The 18,910-nt window shown below is 41.3% G+C and overlaps 1 protein-coding gene across 1 annotated transcript in view; it reads right to left on the bottom strand.

Moving 5' to 3' along the window:
• Nucleotides 1-1,902: 1,902 nt before the first annotated feature.
• Nucleotides 1,903-18,910, bottom strand: part of BLNK (B cell linker) — a 370,897-nt gene continuing 353,889 nt past the window's right edge. The window contains 5 exon segments of the mRNA XM_030202997.1: nt 1,903-2,272; nt 2,275-2,320; nt 2,322-2,363; nt 11,417-11,572; nt 14,690-14,773. Of these exon segments, the coding sequence (XP_030058857.1) occupies nt 2,244-2,272; nt 2,275-2,320; nt 2,322-2,363; nt 11,417-11,572; nt 14,690-14,773 (357 nt within the window). The 3' untranslated portion in view covers nt 1,903-2,243.

Below are 18,910 nucleotides of genomic sequence, written 5' to 3'. Positions count from 1 at the left end.
GCCTTACAGGGCGGGTCATCAAAGGTGCAAGAGTGTCTAAGGCAGAGGATAGAGTATTGTTGTAAGAAGAAACAGCCTCGTTGACAGACGTGGATGGTGCCACAGTAGAGAGGAGGTTTGAAACATGGGAGGATAGAGATGAAGGGTCAATATCGTGAAGATTCCTAGATAAATTAGATAAGAGAGGACGGGACTGGGAGGGAGGAGATTTAAGTGTGAAAGTTATAAGATGGTGATCAGAGGAGGAAGATCAGAGGCAAGGAAACTAGAGGGTGGACAGTTGGAGGACAAGATGAGATCAAGACAGTGACCATTTTGATGAGTGGGGGAGGTGGAGCATAGTTGGAGATTAAAGGAGCGTTAAAGCGAGTAACTTGGAAATATAGAGTTGGAAGGATCATTAGCTGGAATATTAAAGTCACCAAGGATGAGAGAGGGGGAGGAAGGATCATGGAAGAAGGCAAGCCAGGCGTCAAAGTCACTGAGAAAGGATGAAAGGGACTTATCAGGGGAAGATAAATGACCACTATTCGAAGAGGCAGAGGAGAGAAAAGGCAGATAGAGTGGACTTCAAAGGAGGAAAAACAGTGAGATTGAGGTGGAAGAAGGGGTTGAAATCTGGAGGAGGGAGAGAGAATAGTCCACACCGCCCCCACGGCCAGCAGGGCGAGGAGTATGTGAAAATAGATAACCGCCATGGCACAGGGCTGCGACTGAAGCAGAGTCATCAGGGCAGAGCCAGGTTTCTGTTATGGTGAGCAGATGGAGGTGACGCGAGATAAAGAGGTCCTGGATATAGGCGAGTTTGTTACAGATAGAGCGGGCATTCCATAGGGCGCAAGAGAAGGGCAGAGAGAGGAGGGGAGTAGAGAAATAGAGATGAGGTTAGAGAGGTCGCGGTGAGATCTGTAGAGTTGGGATAATAGTTGGTGAGGGGGCCAGGATTGGGATTGATGTCACCGGCTGAGAGTAAGAGAAGGCGTAAGAGAGCGGAGGAGAGTAGTGAGAAGGTGTGCCACAAGGCGTCGAAGGCGAGAGTATTTGGTGAATGGGGAAGGCAAAATGGACGGAAGAAAGAGGCGGAGATTAAAGCCAAGAGGGAGGAAGAGGTAGGAGAGAAGGTGAGGTGATGAAGTCGATGGATGGGCAGTGAATTCCTGTAGCGGAGAGAGGTAGGGTTTGAGGGAAAAGATTAGGAAGGGACAGGGCTAGGAGAGAATGTGAATAGGGGCCATAAATGACTGAGGTAACTTTAGCAACTGGGAAGAAGATTAGATGTAAGAGAAAATGCCCCTGGCACCTAGAGCGGTTGCCGAGTGGCGGAGTGGACCTGGGTGTCACTCCGGAGAAGGCTGTAAGGATATGCAGCTGAGCTGCAAGTCCTCCACAGCATTGAGCTTCCATTGCAGACAACGCACAACCCTGCATTGCCATGGGCTAATTAATAGGCTTTTGGCATACATTTTAATATGCTGTGCACTGTCTGCTGCGGGCATGAACAGTGCAGAAATCCTTTTACCCTATAGCAGCTATTAACAAGTAGGTAATTACTTGTTAGGGAGTGATGTAGCCTGCGGTAGTTTTCTACATCGCTCCCTAAGTGATCCTGCGTTAAATCTGCATTATCTAGTAGCACACGTAAGTATACACGTTAGCTGACTATGCATTCACGGCCATTCTTTACATCCACCTACTCCGCAAAGATATTTTGAAAATTCATTAACTCACAGTTTAGTATGTGGAAACAGGACAATACCAACAAACTTCTGCACCTTAAGGTCTTGATGCCATTACTAAAGGCCCCCTCAGTGTACAATAACTTTGCTATTGTGAGGCCAAAAGGTAAGTAAATAGGGGCTTGTGTTAAATGTAGAAAGTTCAGGCAGTGACTGAGGAAATATGTTGAGGTTTTATTTGTTTTTGATATTTAAGTACAGCACTCCTTATTTTTTGTGTTTACTGTTTAGTACAAAAGAAATTAATACAATGTCCAAAACACATAAAGTTTATTTTTGGAGAGAGATCCACCTTGAACTTTTAATGATCTTTAACTAGAACCACCTCCAGCAAATTGTCTTATAAGGTCCAGTCTCACAACAGTAAGATTCTGAAAACTTTTCAATCATTTGTGGTATGGGCTTCTGTGTTTGTTCAGGTAGAAAGTTGCTGGTTGCTTATTGCATCCACTTATTCATAGAATCTAAAGATGAAACATATATCCCAAATTAGCATTTTCAGTTTGATTATGAAACTCTGATGGGATACTTCAATTAGTTGAGTCCTTTGTGTTGTTTTGACTGTCAATTAACACGAGGGGGTTTGCGTTGATGATTCTGTATCATATCGGCCACACTATCAAAATACTGCAATGAGGAAGTAAAAAAAAAGATATTAAACATCACACCTTATTAATATTTCAGTAACTGATTAGAAACTTTGCCAGAAAACAAATATGTGTTATTTACATGCAAACTATGCACATTTTTCTTGACAGTAAAAGGACCATGGAGAAAGTTTTCTTGGGGCTATATGCTAACAAATATATTTCCTGTTAGAGTTTATTTGAAGATTAGTTTCAGAAGGTGTTATGGCATCTACCCCCTTTCAAATGAGATTACAACCTTGAAACACCATTCTGTGCTGTGGTGCATTTAGATGTTGCTTTTGTCCTTGTCCACCCATGTATCTGCTCAATAATGTACGGGAATTGCATATTGCATCTGTATGGCTGTAGTTCCTCTTATATGCTTCAGCTTCATTTTCCCAAGCTGCTATGAATATATATTGCCCAAGTGTTTCAGTGATTGATGCCATTTGCACTCTGCCAGGCCAAAATGACTGAATATAATTTGTTTTTTTAATTAGAAGTCAGATTCTGTTTAAAGTAAATTGCCAAAAAAAACAAACAAACCAACAACCCAAACCCCACACAAGAGTTCTGGCCTAAGTGTAAATAGTAGCTGAAGCTGACCTGTTGAGGTTGGGTACTGGGTTGTCAGAATTGCAGATGACATTTATTGGGAACAGGTCTGAAGTGATACATGTCAACAGCAAACTTAACAAGTAGGATTGAGTCAGACCAAAAGGTGCATGACATTTGCACAGCTCAGACTGAAACACCTCTCCTAGAGCTCAGAAGTAAATGTAAAGTTCTGGCATGCACAGTCTTTCCTGTGGTTCGGTGGTATTAATCTGTTTTGATTTGTTTCACCCCCACCCCCAATGTCAAACAGATGAAAAACAAAGCGCTCTAGGGTCTAGGTACAGAAGAGTTTCTCTCTTATTTAATTTCTGAGATTTTGGGATTTTATTCAAACATTTAAGGAAGCAGACATTTACTTTTTAGTTTTTCTCCAGCTGTGCCATCACAGCTGGAAGTAGGGCTTTCTGCTCCTACCCTCAGTGTGTAGAAAAGAGCCAGAGCTTCCACATATGCTCCAGCTGCTGGGATGTAAATCGGCTGAGTGTAAGATTTAGACTTGTTATTTATTAGAATTTATTACCGCTTCTTTAAAGAAATTCACAGAAAGGGTATAAAGCAAAAAAATAAATACGAACATAATAGATAATTACAGCTGCAAACACATTCAAAGAACAATATCCATGGCATAGTATGCTGCTTACAATGTCACAGAATACCTGTTGAAATATAGGGTGTAAGCAAAGGTAGAACTTTTTAAATAGATAAAGTAGAGTAACAGGAGTTGGACAGGGTGATTAACTTAAGGAAAAATTGCACCTGGATTCAGAAAAGATACAGGAAATGATTTCAGCTAGAGTAGGAGTGGATAAGCAAGTTGTGCTACAGTCCAGCTGGTATTAGTTCTTGTGTGTGACCAGCTAGTTAATTGTTTCTTCCATTAAACGCTTGGGAATACAATTCCGGTTGCCCTATCTCAAAAGGAATATGTGGGGAATAGGTACATAAGTATTGCCACACTGGGACAGACCAAAGGTGCATCAAGCCAAGCATCCTGTTTCCAACAATGGCCAATCCAGGTCACAAATACCTGGCAAGATCCCAAAAAGGTTCAATACATTTTTTTAGGTGCTTATCCCAGAAATAAGCAGTGGATTTTCCCTAAGTCATTTTAATAATGGTCTATGGACTTCCTTTAGGAAGCTGTCCAAACCTAACCCCGATATGCTAACCGCCTTTACCACATTCTCTGGCAACAATTCCAGATTAATTACACGTTGAGTCAAGAAATATTTTCTCCAATTCATTTTAAATTTACTATGTTGTAGCTTCATCGCATGCCTCCTAGTATTTTTGGAAAGAGTAAACAAATGATTCACATCTACCCATTCCACTCCACTAGACCTTTTGTAATTCCTTTCTGTAGCTTTTGTAATTCCACTATATCTTTTTGGAGATGTGGTGACCAAAATTGAACACAATATCAAGGTGCAGTCGCACCACGGATCAATACAAAGGCATTATAACATCCTCATTTTGTTTTCCATTCCCACCTATTTGCAGGCTTTTTCCACCAGGTGTCAGAGAAGGGCAACAAAAATGAATGAAATAGAACATCTCCCTTAGGTGCCCTATGGCATGTGTAGCGCATGTGCCATATCGACACTACCGCCTGGGTAGCACACCATTCAGTGATAATTTTGAAGTTGCTGCATGCCGTTTCCCCGGTCAAAAATATTTTTCTACTGTGGGAGAGTTTGTGACAGTAATTGGCAGTGTGGCCACAGTTGTGCGCTCAGCATCTGAGCCCTTACAGCTAGGTCAGTGGGTGGTGTAAGGGCTCAGGCGGTAAATAGCCACACACTACTTTTAATTTTAGTGCATGGCCATTTACTGCCCCCCCCATTAAAAAAAGCCTTTTCCTAGCTGCAGTAAAAAAAAATGTCCCAGTGCGTGCCGAAAACACGTTCCCACACGACTACAGGCCAGTTGTTACTACAGCTTAGTAAAAAGACAGCTTTGGGAGAAGTACTACATAGGTCAGGACTCTGCAAGCTTGGAGAAGAGATGACAGAGGGGATATGATAGATGTTTATAAAATCATGAGTTGAGTTGACCAGTTAAATAAGGAATGGTTGTTTTAACCTTTCAAACAATGAAAACAAAGAGGACAGTGTGAAACTAAAGTCTAGCACATTGAAACTAATAGGTTGTTGTTTTTTTCACAGCACACAAGTAAGCTGTGGAATCTGTGACTGGAGGATGTGGTCGACATGATTAATGCAGCAGGATTCAAAAGTGGTGTGGACAGGTTCTCAGAGGAAAAGTCTATAAGAAGTATAGGCCAGGTCAATTTGGAGGAGCTACTGCTCATCCTTGGAAGCGAATTACAGAAACAGATGCATATTTTGGGAGCTGCTGAGTACTTGTGACCCAGACTCTCTACTGTTGGAGATACAATGCTGGGTTCTATGGACTTTAATTTGACGCAACTTTTTTTCCCCCCCATGTTACCAATACATTAGTTTCAGGAGGTTTAATGCTCTCCAGTGATCACAGCCAAAAACCTCTTGCTGAGCTTAGGTCATAGGGCCACTGCTACACATTGTATTGAAAAATGAGAAGACTGCAGTAGGATCTCAGATTCCAACTAGAAGCAATACACTCATTTCTTTGTATGACAGTTTGCCCCATCTCCGTTGCAGACCATATTACAGTGGTGGAAGCTCGAATTCAACTGAAACAGAAGCATAGTCTGTATCACTGGTGCATTCTTGTCTCCTTCTAATATCAACGGGGGAACCCGTTTTGTCTCGACTAATGCATGGAGCCAGTTCACAATCCAAATGAATGCACCACATCAAGCAGCTGGAGCTCAGGCCAATTTTGCTCTCTGAGTGTTTTTTTTTTTCAAATCTTTTTTAGGATAAGTCAGTTTTAATGCACTCTAACATTCACATTAGCCTGTTTTATTTCAACCAATAAATAGGTTAAGGTTCACTTTGCCTTTGCCAGGAACCAGCATGAATTTGAAGCTTTATGATGTCTTGTGTAAACATGCAGGTCTCTTCCATCCTGAGCAATCAGAATTGGATAGCTCAAGTAGAATTCTTCAGCTCCACAAGTGATCTCTAGACCATCAAAGCATGAACAGTTTTGAACCTGGAACATTCCTGAAACTGATCTGTTTCCTAGAATTAAAAATGCAAAGCGCCCCCTCTGTTATTCAGTCTATCGTAAAGTTGACTTGGCTACTCTTTGGAAGTTATTCTCCTATCCCTCTAATTGTAAAACACTGCACAAATTTAAAACCCCATCCAGCATAATTGATTTTCATAGTGCCTCATTGGCCTTGTCAAGATAGATTCCCTAATTTCAAAACAGGCAATTCTTCCTCTCTCTAAACTTCAATCTCTTCTAACTTATATAATGCAGAACAGGGACAGCCTTCTGTATACAAACCTTTTTAATCACAAGAGGTAAGGAAATTGAGCAACAGCTACTTTCTGCTCTAGTCTACCAATGCCTATTCAAGATATCCTGGTGGATGCAAGAAAAACTTGCACCAGATGAACCTATACATTTAAAAGGAAGAGAGATTTAACATCTAGTGTTTCATTAATGATCAAGGGCCTGTTTTGGTGTCCTCCATGTCACCATAGTCAGACTTTCAGCTTCACAGCATTCAATCATTTCCAGATTCATGAAGAAGCTTCTTAATGTCATACTACTGATGCAGAAGCCTTGTGTGGCTTGGGATCTCAGCATCATTATACTACCCTTTGAGCCCATGGAATCCACATTGATGAAGCTCTTTACCTGGAAGATGTTCTTTCCAAGTTGTCTTGTTGGCTAGAAGATTCAGCAAACTTCAAGTGTCACCTCAGTCTTCAGTTGGGGACAATGCTTTTGGTTAGCATCGGGATGGGCAACCTTTATATACAGAGGGCTGCATGAATGCCAGTACTATAAGAACATAAGAATAGCCCATACTGGGTCAGACCAATGGTCCATCTAATCCATATCCTGTTTCCAACAGTGGCCAATCCAGGTCACAAGTACCTGGCAGAAATCCAAATAGTAGGCACATTCCATGCCACCAATCCCAGGGTAAGCAGTGGCTTCCCCCATGTCTATCTCAAACAGACTGAACGTTCCTTCAGGAAGTTGTCCAAACTTTTTAAAACTCAGATACGCTAACTGCTGTTACAATATCCTCTGACAACGAGTTCCAGAGCTTAACTATTCATTAAGTGGAAAAAAATGTTTCCACCTTTTTAAAAGTATTTCCATGTAGCTTCTTGACTGTCCCCTAGTCTTTGTACTTTTGAAAGAGTAAAAAATTGGTTCACTTCTACTCATTCTACATCACTCAGGATTTTGTAGACCTCAATCATATCACCCCCGCCGCCATCTCTTTTCCAAACGAAGAGCCCCAACCTCTTCAGCGTTTTCTCATATGAGAGGAGTTCCATCCCCTTTATCATTTTGGTCACTCTTCTTTGAACCTTTTATAATTCCACTATATTTTTGAGCTTAAGGTGAGGCGGTCACACCATGGAGCAATACAGATGCATTATAATATTCTTGGTCTTATTTACCATCCTGTTCCTAATAATTCCTAGCATCCTGTTTGCTTTTTTGGCTGCCACTGCCGCCGACTCCACCGCACAATAGACACAATGCACCATTACATAATGTCAGCTCCATAGATCTGTGATAATAAGTAAAAAATTTAACTAAAAATGATGAAAACAAACTGTGAGAGTGGCTATTATGAAAATATTTCTGAAATACAGCATTTAAAATTGCCAAAACTCTAGTTATTTAAATTTTCTGTGTACACATCCCCTGATCTCACAGGCCACATAAAAGTCAATGGGGAGCCACAGGTTTCCCACTCCTGGACGAGCTGTATAGTCCAATCTGTCGCTATAATTATGCAAAATTTGATGAAGTTATCTGTGAGCAGGCTGCTGTTGGACAATGGACATATTATTTATAACACTCAGCAGCCTTAGTTTGGGAGTCGCCCACTTGTATGCCTGATTCACTCTGCTTGTCAATGGAAACACTGTGTTTCTTGCCTGTAGCAGATGTCCTACTAGCTAGAGAAATCTGTTTCAGATTAGAAGCATTGCTTTCTGTGTATGTATGCAAGGCTGCATACCAATGTAGGAGTTTTCACCCAGGAAAATGATTATTGAGGACACCACATTGAGAGGGTCTTTTACTAAAGCTTAGCTTGAGTTATCTGCAGCAGGGCCCATTTTATTCCTTTGGGCCCTGCTGCAGGTAACTTGAGCTAAGCTTTAATAAAAGACCCCTTGAAATCCTTAGTGCACTATGCAGCAGTAATAAATGCAAACAGAATGTTAGGCTTTCGGAAAGGAACAGATAAAGATAATAAATTTATGGTGTGACCACACTTTGGACTAGCAGTTCTGGTTGTAGCTAACTATCCACTCAATCTGCACCCGAATTAGCTTGCTGCACACCCTGCAACTTAGTCCATTTTCTCGTATCTTACTTAACTGTGCATATAATCTATAATCAGTTAGTTTAGCCACCCATCTATTTATCCAATGATTTTCTACTATCCATGCTGTCCTTTCTATATATCTCAACTGCAATTGCCCCTCAGCTACCTATTAAGATTTTTAATTGTATAAACTGTGTTAGCATCATATCTATGTTATTGAAATATTCTAATGCATGCCTGTTAAGGGGTGTCATTTGTATTTTGCTGACATTGAGTATCATCTCTATGTTATATTAATGTTCTTCCATGTTCCCTAATATGCTATCATTTGTATTCTGTTGGCATTTATCAAATTTGCGTTATGTGATTATTTCAATGGCGTAGCCACAGGTGGGCCCAGGCCCACTCAGTAGCAGCACAGCTATGATTTGGCTGGCAGGGATTCCCCGAACCCTGCCAGCCAAAAACTTCCAACTCTTCTCTCTCCCGTGCACCTTTTTTTTATATATATATTTTTATTCACGCAATAACAAGTTGTAAATGTCCCGTGCACCTTTTAAGTAGCAGATCTTTGCCAGCTGCGACTGATACACATTGTTCACATCAGCCCCAAAGCCTTCCTTCTGACATACTCTCACCTATGCGGAAACAGGAAATTGCATCAGAGGGAAGGCTGTGGGGCCAGCACAATGGGTCCTACTGCTCACCTGCCTTGGGCCTAGGCCCACCCAAATTGAGCATCTCGCTATGCCTCTGGATTACTTTACAATGCTCTTAAATGTTTACATTTCTAATACTGTATCATGTTAGTCTTATTATTAGGATTCAGTTTGCCATCTCCAAGTTTACCTCATTGATTTTATGTATGCTTATATTTGGTAATTTTACTATTGTTATGCTGTTAACAAAATTATAAGGGTAGGGCCTGATATTCCGCCAGCAATGGGCCATGTCTGGACACCAGCGTTGAACTTCTGGGTTTTAGGAGTCAGCTAAATGTGCTATTCAGTAATTAACTGGCCAACTGCCAACTTCGGTCCCAGAATATCTCCATAATAGCCAGTTTTCAGTTCATTACTAACCTCTTATTTTGAGTGGCACTAACCAGTTAAGTGCCACTGAAAATTAGTGGGTAGCCCGGAAAAGACAATTTAACTGGCTAGGAGCCTTTCCTAGCAAGTTAAATAGCTTTGAATAGTGAAGTGTTTATATCAAGCATGTAACTGCTATACACTGCCTTGGGTGAATCTCTTCATAAAGGTGGTTAATAAATCCCAATAAACAAACAAAATTTAAAAAAAAAAAAAGACACAGAAGGGCAACACATGGGAAAACAGTATAGACTGGTTCCCTAATAAAGGTTAAACAGGTTAAGGCTGAGGAAACATATTACAGAGATGGGATATTCTGTAAAAGAGGTGGTGTGGAACAAATCATGGGCAGTGGAACACCCTTTTTGGGGGTGGTGTCAGGGCCGCTGGGAAGGTGAGTGGGGTGGCAAGATTCCCTGGACCCAGCCTCCAAGGAGGGGCCCAGTGCCAGCAATCAAAAGAGACTGCTCTGCCAGCCACAGGTCTTTCCTGCTGGGTCCTTCACAGGAGGCAGGACAAAGCAGGAAGAAGGACTTGTAGCTGGCAGAGCACTCTCTCGTTTGCTGCTGCAGGAGGGGGCAGGGTGGTGGTTAAGGGGGCAGCAGTAGTGGGGCCCTGAAGATTGTTTGCCCTGGGCCCTGCTTTGTCTCTTGGTAGCTCTGGGTGGGGTGTGGTGGGGGTATCAAACAAACCAACCTCTGTCCCTGCCTCAAATTCCTCAGTTGCTAATGCTATATGGGCCAAAACGCTGGTAGGGCCATGGCCCTGGTGACCCATCTGCAAAACAAATTAATATGGACTGTCTGTTTATCATTTCCAATAGTTAATGGAGTGTCCCCTAAGATGTGTACTAGTAGCAGATTTAAAATTTAATAATTTTTCCAGTCAGTATTCAGTTAAGCTGTTGGAATTTGGTGTTACAGAATACAGTCAATAGTAGTAGTGGAGCTAGATTTAAACATGGTTTACACGTATTCTATGACTGGTATCATGGTTATTGCAGCTGTCAGATGGTCCCACATACGATTTTCATGTAACCAACATTTCAGCCATTTTGCTGCAGCTTTCCTCTGAATCATGCTGTTTGTTTGTTTCAGTTTGCTGTTTTTTTTAATGTAGTGGTTCTTCTTCTGGATTGGTTGATTTATTTATTTATGTGGATTTAGCTCTTATCTTTTTCAGTAGTAGTGCAAGGTAATTATGTATTTCTCTGTCTATGGAGGGCTTACAATCTAACTGAGGCAATGGAGGGTTAAGTGATTTTGCCCAAGATCCAAAGGACCAGCAGTGGGATTTAAAGCAGGCTTCTTCCCTCGTTGGCCAAGTGTTCTGAACCCTAGGCAGCTACTCTACTCCATAATATCTGATTAATGTCCAGTCATATTGTCATGCCTTCAACAGTTTTAAAATTGATTGGACAGAGACCGATGACTTTTCTTACCTTTAAAGACTTTAAATGTGATTGAACAGACATCAATCCAGATCAAGAACTGCTACATCAAATTTAGCACACAGACCGACCACACAGCATCACCTGGACGAAGCAAGCCACAGCAAGATGGCTGAAATTTTGGTCAAGTAAGTCAGATGTGGCACTATCTGGACAGCTGCAATAACCATAGTTTTACACATTTTTCAGGTGCACAGTCCTTAGGAAAGGATAAATGGTGCTAGAGCCTAGCCCCGATTCCAATTAATATGGAAGGTGAGATAAGCAGGAGGAACCTGCCTGGTAAAGAGGTTTAGACAAGTTAGTGCAAAACAGATTGTTTAAAAACTAGTAGATTGACTTGAGAATGGACACTTTGGGAAATAGAAAATGGATTCCTCCAAAGAATATGTTGTGGTATTTTGACTGATTTTCATTGGTCACATTTAGAGACAAAATGCTGGTACAATTCTTATATACTTTCCTACACTTACCTCCTCTCCACTTTTCTCTCTTCCCATTGCATATTGTTTTGTTGATTCTATATATCGTACAGGGATGTTAAAAACTCTTCTGTTATAAAAAACCACTAATGTGTATGGCTGCTTTAAATCTTGCCCAGAGCTTTTTCGTACAAGGAATGATCCATCCTAATTTTAATTTAAAAAAACAATGAAGAAATCATTAAAGTTGTACATAGAAAAGAATTACATTCTGTTTTGATTAACATGCTACTATTCCATGAAATGTTCTTTACCATATATACAAAACAAAAGCAATGGAGACAAGGGAGAACATTGGGAAACCCAAACTGTGAGATTTGGATAAGAGAACCTTTCCCAATGTTTAGCAAATTATTAATTGTGTAAAAAAAGGAGTGCTTGCAGGGAGGGGAAGGGTTGGAGGGATTGATAGTTGAGGGAGTTCTTTTCAGTACCCTTTAAGGGTGGTATTTGATCAATGTTTGAGAGGATCGAAAGGTAGTTTGGGGGTTGGATAGTATACCAATCTCTTGGCTTAAGAATGAACAGCAAGGGTTGAAGGATTTGATAAATCAGATGGTTTGGAGGAAGGGTTGGTATCAAAAGAGTGGAAGAAAGCAATTTTGAAGGATAATAGGAGAGAGAGTAATCTCGTGGATAATTATAGACTGGTCTTTAATTTATGTTTGGTGTCAAAAGTAGTAGAAAGATGGGTTCTCCAGCAATTAACAGAGTATTTGGAGAAGGTGGGGGCCCTTAGTCCATTTCAGGCAGGGTTCTGGAAAGGGAGTGGGATGAAATCATTGCTGACTTTGCTATTAAGTGATGTTTAAGCTGGGGTGGATGCGAGGCCATTTTTCTGGATTTGGCTTCCACCTTTGATTTGTTAGATCATTGGAGGCTGATAGAGAGACTGGGGGTGGTTGGTTTGCAAGGTAGTGTACTGCCCTGGTTTCAGTCATTTTTGGTGGAATGAACTTTTTTTGATCACGATCAGGGGGTACAGTTAGCTAGTTATGAGCTGGAGTATGGTGTGACACAAGGCTCTTCTTTATCCCAAATGCTATTCACTATGTAGCCCTTTTGGTTAGGCTAATCCAGTACTACTACTACTACTACTATTTAGCATTTCTATAGCGCTACAAGGCATACGCAGCATTGCACAAACATAGAAGAAAGACAGTCCCTGCTCAAAGAGCTTACAATCTAATAGACAAAAAATAAAGTAAGCAAATCAAATCAATTATTGTGTACAGGAAGGAGGAGGGTAGGTGGAGGCAGGTGGTTACAAGTGGTTACGAGTCAAAAGCAATGTTAAAGAGGTGGGCTTTCAGTCTAGATTTAAAGGTGGCCAAGGAAGGGGCAAGACGTAGGGGCTCAGGAAGTTTATTCCAGGCATAGGGTGCAGCGAGACAGATCAGGCGACCCTCAGGGGGAGGAATGCTGGCTTCGGCCTAACCCCTGGTAAGCCTTTCCTCAGCTGAGAGGTGCCCAGCTCTACCACCGGCTGCCTTTCAGGTGCTGTGGAGGACTTGCAGCTCATCTGCATATCCTTACAGCCTTCTCCGGGGTGAAACCCAGGTCCACTCCGATCCACCCAGGGCCTCCGCTCTGGGTGCCGCGCGCCTAACGGTAGACCTTGATAAAAAGTGTACATATATGCAGATGATATGCTACTGGTAGGTTTTTGTTCACCAAAGAATCTGGATTTGACACCCATGAAGGATTGCTTGAGGTTGATCACCGATTGGATATGGGTGCATAAATATTGAATGTTGATAAAACAGTTTGTTGGCTTTTGGGTCATCTGCCCTGCATTAGTTCCGAAGCTTTTGAGGGGAGAGTAACAGTGAGTAAATACTTTAGGTATTTGGGGATGATTTTGGATTCAGGGTTGTGTTTTCATAAACAGATTTCTAGGTTAGTGAAAATGGGTTTTGCAGCCCTTCGTATGTTACGTGCAGCAAGATCTTATTTTCATACAGCAACCCTGCATGTTTTGTTGAATTTCTTTGTTATCGTGAGGTTGGACAATGGGAATGTTTTATATTTAGGTCTGTGGTGATTTGTCTGCTGGGAGCTGTGAGTGTTAGGGAGCATGTAACACCATTATACAAGCAGTTCCATTGGTTACCAATGGAATATAGGGAGGATAACAAAATGTTGACTTTTGTATATAAACTATTGCATGAGGGAATGCCTTTTTATTTAAAACCTTTGATTCAGTTTTATGTTCCTGAGAAAAGGTTGAGATAGGCTGGAGAGCTCTTGCTTATGGTTCCCAGCAATGGTCCAGCTCACTTAACAGTGACCAGGGTAAGTGATTTTTACTAGTGGGCAACTGGTGGTATGGAATCAACTCCCTTTGGAGTTAAGAACGGACCCTAATTTTAAACAATTTAACACCAACCTAAAAACTTATTTTTGTACGAAAGCGTGGGGAATGATATCAGCAATGTTTTTGGGTGTCGCTGCTGTGATTGGGGGACTGTATGGTCTTTTAAGTGTTTCTTTCCTATGAAATGATAGCATTCTTTTCTTTGTATATTTTCTGTATTTTATTATTGTAAACTACTTTGACTGATTAATAAAAGTGGTATATCAAGACTAGGCAAAAGCTGACTGGTACTAATAAATCCAAAGCAGAATAAAGGGACCAAAGTGCTACAAGAGGCATCCTCCTCCTCCACTTCATGTCCAAGCCTGAAGAGCAAGAGGCCATATGTACCACCCTTCTGCGGCAGAAGAATGGTGAGCACTCACTCCACTGCCATAGAGAGAGAAAGGCCTACATGCTCACATTCCTCCCTTCTGTCAGCCGTGAAGCAAAAGGGCTGTATACGACAACTAATCCTTTCATCTTCTTCCCTCTATCTGGAAGTTCCACCCTGTGTACCTTATGGAAAATATGCTGAAGAATTGCAGGACAAAAAAACAGCACACTACCTTTTATCATGATACTGCCAATATTAAAAATAGTGCTGGCTGACCTATAACAGTACTGTACCATACTAGTGTGGCAAACACATAGGGCTACTTTTACTAAACAGTGCTAGCGATTCCTGTGCAGCAAATGCAACAAAGCCCATTCAAATTGAACGTGATGTGCCGCATTTGCTGCACCGGGAATCACTAGCACAGTTTAGTACAAGGGGCACTCACTTTGGCATTACTTCTTAAGAGATATTTTACCCTGTACATTAAAATGTAAACAGTTTACATGCAACACACTTTTATTGCAAGTTCTATTGCACAAGTCCCTTGGTATCAAAACTTTTTTTTCACCTTGTTTGATTTGTGCAATGCTTCTTCTGCAGCTCTGCGATCACAGGAAGATGCATACCAGACTTTACTATAAACACCAGCTTCCTGTAGGAGAATGAAAAACATCATGGACCAAATCCTATATTTGGTGCTGAAAAAAGTGAGCACTAAATGCTATTCTAGAAACAGCGTTCCGAATTCGGAGCTGTTTATAGAGCAGGGCCTAGTGCCGGGATCTGCGCCTAACTTTTAGGCACAAGGATTTACACTAGCTACAACCTGGTGTAAATCCCCGCATCTAAATTCGGTGCAGATCAAGGTATTCTGTAACAGTGCATACAAGTTCTTGGAATACCCATTCCTCTCCCATGGTGACACAACATTTTTAGATCCACGCACAAGAATTTTCATGCATATCTTTATAGAATAGCACCTAGAAAGATGTGCATGTAAATTCTTAATTATTGCCAATTAGCACTAACTGATTAGCTCCCAATTAGTGCTAATTGGTTAAGCTGTGCGTGCAAATTGGGCACATGCCCGATTTTGTGCATACAGTTTTGTGCACCATGTATAGAAACCAGGGGCATATCCTGCAACAAGTTTAACTGGTTTGGGATATATACTGTAATGCTATTCAGAATTTATGTAACTTGATATCCCTCAAGTATTGACGCTGTTCATGTACCATTTAGCCTCATCCCACTTCAGAGGTTCCAGGTAATGAATTGAGTTTGTTTTGACAATAAACAAAAAATACCAAACTAATAAGGACAAACTTCCAGTCATTGGGTCACAAGACCATCCACATGTATTTTTTTAATAAAAAATATTCTTAACAGGAAGAATGAATTTATCAAATCCTTAACTATGAAGAAAAAGACTTCCCCCTCACAGGATATAAGCCAAAACACTCCATAAAAGCATCTATTAAAAAAATCTGGAAAAATCCCATGCTTATGTAACCCAACTCAAAACGGGGTCAAAAAGTTCAGACGAAAAACACATATTCAAATAAAAAGTATCTCAACATTGATTAGTCAAATTATAGTCATTAAGGACATCAGTTAAAAAAAAGAATTATCCAGACATTTCATTCCACAGCTCAAAACAGCAACTTTGAACTTATACAGCTGTTCAAAATAGCTACACCTCATACTTAGCTCACGTGGCATATAGCATCTGGCCAATTCTCAAGAAAATCCAAGTTACACTCCCGTCTTTAAAATGCAGAGTCAACACGTCTTCAAAGATAAATACATGATCAGAGTTTCTTACAAGGGCATCTTTTTTTGCCGACTGTCTTAGAGCAGGGATTCAGGAGCAACAGTATTCATCTGCAGTGAAATAATCCAACTTGGCACCCCAACCTAAAAAGATGCTGTAAATCAAACGGACTAATGACAGACTGACAGATATTCAGCGCTATTTAACTGGCCAGTGTGAGATAGCCGGTTATCTCCACTGAACATTAGTACTTAGCGACTAACCGACTAGCCGTGAATATTCAGCACTTCGCCGGCTAAGTGTAACGTCCAATTCCTTAGCTCATGCAGTAGATGAATCCAGTAACTGGTGGGTAGTGTGTCTACCAGCAGGTGGAGATAGAGATTACTAATTGAAGTGAGTGATACTGGACCACCAGCCCCTCCATCAGTCAGTATATCTCTATCTCCAGCAGGTGGTGGACAGCTTCTTACCAGCTCCTGAATTCTTCGTAACTAGGGTTACTCCTGGGCTACTTTTAGCCTGTCGAGTCTGGGGGTGATTGGCCACTTGGAGCCATCCTTAGGGGCATACCTGCCTGGTCCCTGCCTCACCCCATGTCTCCTAGCCTCCCAGTATGTTTTTTTATGGCTGTTCAATTCCTCACCAATTGAAAAAAAAAAAAAAAAGCACTGAGCTGGGGAAGAGCAGGATTGGGACACACAATGAGTTTCTCTTGTAGGGTGCTCTAGCTAGTCTGCGAGGTCTGTTTGGCAGCTGGTCTGCTCTGGGAGGCGTCATTTTAGCCCAGGCCGCTTTGCTTTTGTAGGTGCCTTTGTTTTTCCTGACTTCCTTTTTCTCATGGTAGGAGTCGTGGTTATGTTAGCAGAAGCAGTAAAATGGTGTTCCAGTTGCGGGAGCATGAGATTTGTGAAGGGGCTGTGTTTAGCGGGCTGTTCAAAGCCCTTGCAGGGGGACAGCACTTCTGCTCTGGTGGCGTCCCTTTCCCACGCTGATGGTTCTAGCACATGCGATTTTGTCTCCTCCCGACGTGGCTCCTGTCTGTCAGCTAATGGTGGTTTCAGAGCCCATGCGTGGTTCAGTGGATTTTGCAGCTGTACCTGTGGGACTCCCCTCCCCTCTTCTTCTTTGGCGGCTGCTTTAGGGTCCTCCACGGGGGTGGGGGGGCTCAGGGAATGGTTTCTCCACAGAGTTTGGCCTCCTCCTGCATCAGGCATATATGTTAAAGAGGGCTTTTCCTCAGCCCCAGCATCAGGCTCCTTCTATGCCCTCAGCTACTGCTGCAGACTTATTGGGAGCTGTTTCTTGCGCTTCGACAGCTTATGGTATCACAGATTTGGCAGTCTGCTGTGGTTCTTCATATTTGAAACGTGGATTTGAGATGTTTTTCTCTGCAGTGGATCCAAATCTCAAAGGGGCATGTTGGAGGCAGGATTTGGGTGTTCCCAAAATTTGGACGTTTTTCTGCCATAATAGAACAAAGCAAAAACGGCCAGGGCTAAAAGTTAGACATTTTGGTCTAGACCTGTTTCAGTCACACATAAGTCACACAAAGGTGCCCTAAATGATGAGATAACCACTGGAGGGATTAAGACATGATCTCCTCTTACTCCCCCAGTTATCACTGACCCTCCCCTCCACCTCCTAAAAATGTAAAAGAAACACTACATACCAGCCTCTATGACAGCATCAGATGTTATGGCCAGCCCTACTACAGCAGCAAGCAGGTCCCTGGAGCAGCCTAGTGGTTGATGCAGTGCACTGTATAGAAGGTGACCCAGGCCCATATCCCATTCTAACTTGTACACTTGTGGTGGGAAGTGTGAGTCCACCAAAAACTTAGTGTACTTACATATAGGTGACACCTGCAGATATAAGGACTATTGTAGCTATGTACAGTAGGTTTTTTGGTCAGTTTTGGAGGGCTTACCATACAATACAAGGGGAGTAATGGTGAAATGTGTACCTGGGACCTTTTATATGAAGTCCACTGCAGTGCCACTAGGGTGCCCCACTGATCTGCTGGGATGTCTGTGTAGTCAGTCTACTAAGAATGCTGCCTCCCCCCCATACATCCTGATGGCTTGTTTTTGTGCGTTTTTTTTTTTTTTCAAAAATGGTCCTAAAAGATAGACACACTGAGCACAAAATCATCTAGCAAATGGCCATTTTCAAAACAAAAAGTTGGACATTTTTCTGGTTTGAAAATGGCCATGTTTGCTACTGCATTTTTAGACATTTTTTTATAAAAGGTCCAAAGTTATATTTAGATGTCATATTGAAAATGCCTCCCCCCTATATTTGCATATTCTTTGTTCTTTGGAACTTTAGACTTCATTCAGTTGGATTATTTAAGTGTGGGATTTTTCCAAAAATTTTTAAAATGTTTTTATGAACTTTCTTGGCTCCTATCTCATGAGGGGGCAAGTCTTTCTTAAGGATTTGATAAATTCATTCTTTTTTTTTTTTGCTAAGAATTTTTTGTAGAAAACATTACTTAGAGGATGAGAAGCTTGTCCTGCATATCAGCTTGCTCTGATAACGAGACATAGAAATCTGATGATTACAACTCCTCTTTGTCTTTAAATTGACAAGTAATTTTATTTATATCCCACACTTATTTAGTTCTGTTCAACAGCAGCTAATTTATTGTTTTGTTTTGACAATCCCATCAAAATCTGGATATGTTTCTGAAATGGTAAGCATTTTAAGCACTTCATTTTGACAGCAAACAGCTATTATAAAAATCAATCAGTAGCTGCTATACACTTCTAAGCCTTTTACTCCCTGAGGAATTAATTCATTAGTCTTTCAAGATGTGCTATTAATTTTAAATTAGTCTAACAAGATGTAGTGCAAATTCAATGAGCTTTCAGTCTGATGATGTCATGTGACACTATGGGAACATGCAAAGGCCAAAATAGTCAAAATTGAAAATTGCATTATTAAAACAGATTATATATATAAATAATTCTCACCTGCAACATTCTGAAGCTCACTCTGTGGGAGGGAAAC

This window comes from Microcaecilia unicolor, chromosome 5 (genome assembly GCF_901765095.1).
Source record: "Microcaecilia unicolor chromosome 5, aMicUni1.1, whole genome shotgun sequence".
NCBI classification, from domain to species: domain Eukaryota; kingdom Metazoa; phylum Chordata; class Amphibia; order Gymnophiona; family Siphonopidae; genus Microcaecilia; species Microcaecilia unicolor.
Note: the sequence above shows the minus strand (reverse complement) of the source record. Positions and strands in the feature narration are given on the sequence as shown.